General features: G+C 45.8%; 2 protein-coding genes across 2 annotated transcripts in view; one reads left to right on the top strand and one right to left on the bottom strand.

Moving 5' to 3' along the window:
• Positions 1-779: 779 nt before the first annotated feature.
• CENPV (centromere protein V) lies at positions 780-2,735 on the top strand (the record flags this gene model as incomplete). The annotated part of the gene is made up of 4 exons (XM_010015329.1): positions 780-878; positions 1,705-1,774; positions 2,162-2,276; positions 2,611-2,735. Coding segments are annotated over 4 exons (409 nt in total), but the record flags the coding sequence as incomplete, so codon positions are not given.
• A 1,722-nt stretch (positions 2,736-4,457) lies between these two features.
• Positions 4,458-7,758, bottom strand: part of PIGL (phosphatidylinositol glycan anchor biosynthesis, class L) — a gene marked incomplete at its 5' end in the record, with an annotated part of 53,505 nt that continues 50,204 nt past the window's right edge. Inside the window, 2 exons of the mRNA XM_010015328.1 lie at positions 4,458-4,556; positions 5,249-5,382. Coding sequence (XP_010013630.1) covers positions 4,458-4,556; positions 5,249-5,382 — 233 coding nt within the window. The remainder of the gene's footprint in view (positions 4,557-5,248; positions 5,383-7,758) is intronic.

Raw genomic sequence — 7,758 nt, 5'->3', positions numbered from 1 at the left:
GGCACCGCGGAGAAAGTGGCTTTTTCTGCTAAAGCTTCCTGTGGTTTTCGGCTCTCCCATCAAAAATGCCCTTGGGGGCACGGCGCGGGATGTTAAGGCTCAGCTGCTAAATCTCCACCCCTCTCTGTGCTCGCTCCTTCAAGAGCACAACCCAGCACCTCTGGGCTGTAATCAGTAACGGGCCGGGGGAGTGAAAATCCGAAAGGAAGGGTTTTTTCCTTCGCATTTTGCGCTGGAGCCCAAGGGGCAAGGGAGGCATCCTTGGGGAGAGGGGGATTCCTTGACCATGAAGTTCCTCTGCAATTACAATACCAAACCAAATACATTTCAAATATTACATAGAATCTACTTATCTCTCTTTTCCCCAGCTTTTAAATGGAGGAATTTTAATAGTGCTGGAGCACTTGTGGGATAACTGTGGGAAGATTCAGTTCCTTGTGGTAGTTTGGCATGGACTCTGGGTCAGCATTTTGCCCTGGTCTCTGGCAGGATAGCACACAGGTTGTATTGCATGTGGAAAGCATTTTCCTTGAACTAGTGCTCCTCTCTCCTTTGCACTATTTTAATTAAACTAGAAGAGCCATTGCCACAGAGGACAAAAGTCATTGTCCATGTCACTCTGGCACATTTTATTAAAACACATCTGAGTGGGTATGTTTTCTGTTGTTCTGCAATTGCTCAAAGCTGAATTGAGTCATGTAGCATAAACCTTACTGTTTTCCTGGCCAAAACCCCCAAAAATTACATTGAGAAAACCTCTCTGTTGTTTCCCTCTCCAGTGAATACCGAGGCTTGGTCAAGCACACTGGAGGCTGTCACTGCGGGGCTGTCCGCTTCGAGGTCTGGGCTTCAGCAGATCTGCATATTTTCAACTGCAAGTGAGTGTTTCATGTGCTCCATATTCTCATGGATGAATACTAGCTTGTATGCTTTTCCAGTCAACACCTTACAGATGTGTAATACACCTTACAATACAAAAGATGACACAAGTGCTCTGAGCTGTTCCTATAGGTTATACTCCTGATTATGTCCTGATCCAATATGGGATCAGTACTGGTGATTTCAGGTGCTACTTCTTTGGGCAGTTCTGGTCTCACTGCTCTGCTCATTGCTCAGGAGACATCTATGAATACAGCTCATCAGCTACGTGCTTTACATTTCCTGAGTGCAGTGTGCTCAGAGCACATCAATCTTGTTTTAACTTTAACATGACATCTCTGACCACATGTGCCTCAAACTACAACACGGTCTGATTTCAGCAGTGATCCCCCTTTGCTTGCAGGTAGTTTGCTTCTAGCATATGGGTAAACTTCTGACCGTTTCTTTCTTGTTTGCAAGGTAATTCATGTTGGCAAAATTGGTCAAGTCTGGTCTGAAAGATTAAATGGGTTTCTCAGGCCTAGAGACAAGGCCTAGAGCCTTGTAATGGCTCTTGAGACTGTGTATGTGCAGAAAAAACGGCATCTGATGTTTGGTGTGGGGGAATACCTTGTTGGTGTACCCACGTAGGGTCAGTCTAAGTGGCTGTGCTTAGCCAAACACTACTGATACCACAAGTCCACTGTTGCTGCTTACCTCTGTGATGCTTCCAGGAGCCATTTTAGCTGTCGGTGGAATTTCTGTTGTCCAGAGATCCATGCTAGATTTGATTGCTGTCCGCAACTTGTCCGCTGCTTCTAGAAAGGTCTCCTTTTTCTTTTACAGTTGCAGCATTTGCACAAAGAAACAGAACAGACACTTCATTGTCCCAGCGTCGCGCTTCAAGCTGCTGAAGGTAGAGTAAGAATGCAGTAAGAGCATGGCTGTGAACATGAGCAGTATAAGCCAGAGTTATCATCAAAGATGCAAGTGGCAGCCAGTTTTCTATCCTAAGCTTGTCTATGGCTGATTGGGGGAAACAGCTGAATTTTATGCTGTCTGGTGTGGGTGTGTTAGTGCATCTTACTTAGTGTAGTGAGCTGACTTCGGAGCTCTTGCAGTTCTCAGGTTTGACTGTTATGGAGCAAAGCACAGGGGTTTAGAAAAGGAGCATGAATGCAGAATTTAAGTAAAGACACAAAGTTGGTATTTTAGATTTTACATTTCTTAGCTACAGATCCATAGAAAGGAATTAATACCTCTGGCTTGTCTAGAATATTTACACTGCTTTTCATTTGCTCAGGGTGCTGATAATTTGACAACGTACACCTTCAACACCCATCGTGCTCAGCACACATTCTGCAAGACCTGTGGTGTACAGAGCTTTTATACTCCTCGTTCTAATCCAGATGGCTATGGTAGGTAGCAAGAGAAAGCTGTAGTAACCAAAGGTAACCACCAAGCAAATCCTGGGTAAAGACTCCATTGGATGCTGGCATGACAGCAGTGAGCAGCATGTGTCTTAAGATTTCATTCCTAGTACTAAACATCTGGAACTGCAGTCTGCACCTGTAGCTCATCTGTAAGTCTCACCTACTGCTGTGTGGGCTTCTTCCCATCTAGGCTCTTCAGCCTTACAGCAATAGCTGGACTGAGCACTTAGCATTCTCTGAGGTTCCCCCTTCCAGAACAGTGAGGCATCTCCCACACAGGAGGTGAATGCAGGTTTCTATGTACTCTGTCTTTCTTCAGGAATAGCTCCCCATTGTCTGGATGATGGCACCGTGCAGACCATTGTCACAGAGGATATCAACGGCAAGGAATGGGAGAAGGCAGTGAAAGAACACAAGACCATCAGAGACATGTCAAAACCCTGACGCACTCTTCCAGCAGCTGATGTCAGGGCACTGCTGTGGAACTGCAGCCTGAGCTTTCCTGGGTGAGGGTTGGCAAAATCAATCTCTACATTATTATCTGTTTCTTAAATAAATCTTTCTATGCTGCCTGTCCCATTCAATTGTGACTTTCAATTTCCAAACTACTTCCTTTCCGTAAACCACCCCAGGGCTGCTATTTTGGTACTTTGCCCTTAGCTGTGCTGAAGTTTAAATCATAATAAACAGAGCAAAGTACAAAAAGACAAAGAAAAAAGGCTAATCTTTGCTTGTATGGATATTTCCTGTGTTTCAAGTCTGCCTTGTAAAACATCCTATGTAAGGTAATCTCTTCCTTAGGACATAATGCTAACTTACACTGATTTTTCTCCCTTGACTTCAATGAATTGGCCATCTATCTAAAGGGGATTTGAAAGAGCTTAGCAAGCTCAAGTTCAGTAAAGCACAGGCTCAGGTTCAGTAAATCGTTACACAGGTGCCTAGCTGTATGCAAGAGAGAGGCCACTGAAGTTATTAATATGATTAAGTACTGTTTTGCTTAAGGCTGGACTTACTCATGGTCTTAAGGCTGAGTAGACATACGCTTAGGCACTAACTCATGGCCACGGAACAGAGTTCAACACTGTCATACAACAGGCACATACTTCAGTACAACCAGGAACCCATGTGTTATCCTCAGGAGGAGGATGTGCTCACAGCAGCAGATCAGGATCTGGCCATTAGGGCTCTGATCTTGACTATGCAATGTCAAACTGTGTAGATCCAGGAAAGATGCTTCCTGCAGACATCAGCCCACATGAATGAGTGTGCAAAGGCCTACAGAAATGTTGAGTAGTGTTGACTTTGCTCCGTAGTGACCCCCACGTAAACCCAAATCACTAGCAGGCTAAGAAACAAGACCACTGAAAGCTGGTTCACTTACCTTTAACATAAAGGGAGAGGATCTCCAACTCCTGCACTTGCCTCTTACATAAGTGGAACAGCTCTTGAAACATCTCTTGCAATTTTTATCTCTGTTCTATAAAAGACCTAGTTACAGTTACTCTTGCACCTCATTCTTAGGTCTGTTGAGACTCTTGTGAGTTGATCTTGAGCCCCATATTCTGAAGCAAGAAATGCTCATGCTGCATGAGGGACACTGCAAAGGTGGGGCCTGCAACCCAATGTGTAAGGAAGAAGCAGCAGTAGCAGCAAAGATCAGTGCAACTGGGGAAATTCGTGTGACTTTTGATGTTTTATTCATAAGCTTTGGCTTTTTAAAGTTCAGTCTCAGTAAGACAGATCTGGTAGATCTGGTTTTATCTTTAGAGATAGCATGGCCTTTGAAAAGTTACTCCTGATAACTGGATTTTACAAAAACACCAAGAGACAGTTGCCAAGCAGTCCTCACAGCTGTATCCTCTTGGGGTATAATAATTTGTGCCATATCTTCTCTAATGCAGAATACTCCTGTATTAGGTTAGTCCAAATTTCTTACCCTATTTAAGCTCTGACAGTGAGTAGCTGTTAAACCCTGTTCATCTCAATGCATCGGGCAACAAGATATTCAGAAGGAAGTTCACACAGCCCGTTTTCTGTAGTCTGAATGAATGTTACACAAAGAGAACCCCGTCCTCTTGAGCACATCACAGGTGAATTTGCTTTAGTCCTGGGCCTGGCACAGTCTTTTTTTCACTCATTCTTTTACTCCTGAAGTTGTCCCTTTTACAGAAGGCGCAGTGAGTTGACCACCATATAACGTGAGAAGAGCATATAGATGTGGCGAAACCAGAGGAGTTGGCTGCAGTGACACCTCATGGCTCTCTAGAAGGAAAAACAGTTGAGAAAGCATGACAAGAACCTGCCACACCTAACATGAGGGCAGTTTCCTAGGCCTCCTGTGAGATTCACTGCCAGCTTACAGGACAGCCTGTTTTCAGTGAGCAGGGAAGAAGTACTAGGAGATAGAAGGCTGTCTGCTTTATGAGGTTAAAGAGCGGGGAGAGTCGTGTCCACCCCTATGCTGCTGGTGTGGCGCTTCCTAGTGTTCAGAGGGGTCCTGCTAGAAAGGACATTATCAGCTGCAGGTTGGTGCTGTGACAGTTTCTTTGTCACATATAACTCCTCCTCCTTATGTGATCTCAATCCTGGGTGTTCACATGCTGGGGAGGCAGAAACCTGATAGGTGTGCATCTGAGAACACTTTGCACGCTGCTTCCGATCATACGCTGCCAGCTGAAACTTAATCTATTTATAGCGCACAGCTTAGAAAGGTCACATGTCAGAAACAAAAACCACAAGGGAACACCACCACCTTTATCAGAGCAGTTTCCATATGTAAGTCTATCTTTTAGCAGCCTCAAAAGAAGGAAAGTTCTGTCACTTGTGGATTAACGGGACTGTCTGCTGGGCAAGTACTTTTATGCTATAGAAAGGGAGCTAATCAGATTCCGATACAGGGGACTGTGCACTAAATGTGTGAGATACCTGCGTGAAACAGGAACCACACATCTCACCTTGGCTTGTTCAGTCTCCTCCTCTGTGAGGATGAAGAGTGCATCACTGGACAGGAGATAGGAAATAGGAACATCCAGGATGGAGATGTACTTCCGGAAGAGACTGACTGATTCCAGCACGAGCACATGGCACCCTAGACACAGAAAGAGGATAAATACTTCAAAACAACAGTACTGTTCTAAGGTGCCCATCTCTGCAGGCTCAGTAGCTCTCTGCAGCCTGCCCTGTACTGGAGGCCATGAGGATCCTTTCTGTGCAAGAGGGGAGCAACTTCTACTCATGCTTCCACCAGGATCTCTATGTGCCCAGTGCACATCTATGACCACTTGTACTGGATCTTGCTGTGTATGTGGTCTGTAGAAAACAACACTGGCTTTGAATACCAGAGGGTTTGGTTGGTTTGGGTTTGTGTTTTGGTTTTTTATTTCTTATAATTTCAATTATTCCTACATAGTTAGACTCGAAGGAAAAGCAGAGCTGACTGCGCACTGGCACTATATCATGTAATGGAAATTTAAAACAGCAGTTTCTGGTTCAGCTACAAGAAAAAAGAAATTTCCTCTTTCTACTCCAATTCATAGCTACAAAAAAATTCTACAACATTCAGGAATGGCTTTATCAACTATTAACTCAGACAGGCAGTTACACTTTAACAGAGCTCCAGAATTCACTGCTCAATGTTTGTGATGAAGCAGATGAAAGTTACATGTATAAAGATTCTACTGGGTGGAATTTTCTTTTCTGTTTTAAAGAGTCCTTTGAATTCAAAAGTTAATTGCTGGTTTTTTTACCATGGCTAAATTATCTTCACTGATGAGCCCAGAGCTACTGAAGGTCCCATTAAAAGCTTGTAGCTCTTAAGGGAGCTGCTTTGGGATTTCATAGGGTTTGGAAGCTGCAAGATACTAGATTAACTTCAGATATTCTATTAAAGTTCAACAGAAGAGGCCAAAGTCACAGTTGGCACAGGTGGTCAGATACACAAATAGATTTGCAATGAGCTTTTCTTCAGTATGCCCTTAAACAGTGAAATTACACAGAATAGACAAAGAGCAATGCTGACTTGCTACACAGGCTGCCTGATGGACCATTTCAGTGAGAGAAGCCTGTGCTCACACCTAACACTGCTAAAGCTGTTATGTCCTGCACACAAAGCAAACTGCTGGTGCTCAGATACCTCTTGGCCCTAGTATGTAGACAGGACTTGTGTCCTCCTAAGGGAAAAGACTCTCTAGGACAGCGGCAGAACCAAACATCATGGCACTTCTATCCAGCCAAACGCTGGCACGAGTCTGGGCTGTGCCAGGAACCCGAGGAAAAGCCCTTCTGAAACTGCTGGATTCTCGCTGCAAGCCCGGCCCGCCAGGAGCTGCCGGGAGATGGCGGTGTCTGCCAGCCGCGGAGGGAGCAGGGACCCGCAGCCGCTTCTCTTTCCCAGACAGGGATGAGGCTGGGATCACTTTTGGCACCCCTCTGCCTTGAAGACCTTCCTGTCTTATCCACGTCAGTACCGTGTCCTACTGCAGGTCAGCCATCCAACCCTTGCAAGGTCATGGTGCCCGTGCCCGCAGAGCAGCAGCTGTGCGGTGCCATCTGGAAGGAGCGATGGCTCTGCCAAGCTCGCTTAAGTCTCCAGGGCAGATGTGTGGGAATGCTGGTAGCTGTGACCAGCATGGCCTGTGCCACTTCCTGACTGCGAGCCTGAGCCCCCGCCTCGCTCATGGTCCACCTTGACAAGTGACAGACGAGCAGTTGCTGTTCGGCTGCCCTAAGTTTTCATCTCGCTATTGCAGAGGATGCTCTGCAGTTGCACACAAAGTGCCCAGACAGTTATTTCACTAAAGACGTTTCTTGTTTCCAAGCAGCAAACTCGGAAGCAAGCTTGTGATGTGCCAGGAGCAGGGGAACCACTTTCGCCTCCTCTGCAGAGATCCCCTGGGCTGCTCAGCAGGCCCAGTCTGCTGGTGAGTAGTTTCAGAGAGAATTACCACAGTGCTACACTATGGTACAGAAGAGCAATAGATATGGATCCCTTTCTCTTGTCATCAGCATTCCCACTGTCCATCTGTTTGCTTTTCAGTGCTTACTGGGGAGGACATGGCTAGAGCAAACATGGGGCAATGGGTCTTTCCTTTCTTGGATGGTTGTTAATGGAGCCTGGCTCAGCAGTAAGCGCTCAAAACAACGGCAGGTGATTTCAGTATTGATCAGTCTGACCTCTTGGGCCCCCATCGGTCCGACCAGGCAAAGCAATGGCATTCCAGCCTCACAAAATGAAGGGCACTGTAAGAGTCTTCTGTGTCAGTGATATGACAAGGATCTCCACATGCTGACAGAAAGGCTGCTCCACATGGGAACATGAGATGACATGAAGCAAGGAAGGAATGTACAGTCCAGGGAGAGATGGAAAAGGGTTCAGAGAAGCAGGCTGTTCCCTGCCAAGCAGGGTAAGAGAAGTGCTGCCATTGATGAGTCTACTCCTGTGACACCAGCAGGTGAAGCTTCTCAG

This window comes from Nestor notabilis, unplaced genomic scaffold (genome assembly GCF_000696875.1).
Source record: "Nestor notabilis isolate BGI_N333 unplaced genomic scaffold, ASM69687v1 scaffold30595, whole genome shotgun sequence".
In the NCBI taxonomy this organism is placed as follows: Eukaryota; Metazoa; Chordata; class Aves; order Psittaciformes; family Psittacidae; genus Nestor; species Nestor notabilis.
Note: the sequence above shows the minus strand (reverse complement) of the source record. Positions and strands in the feature narration are given on the sequence as shown.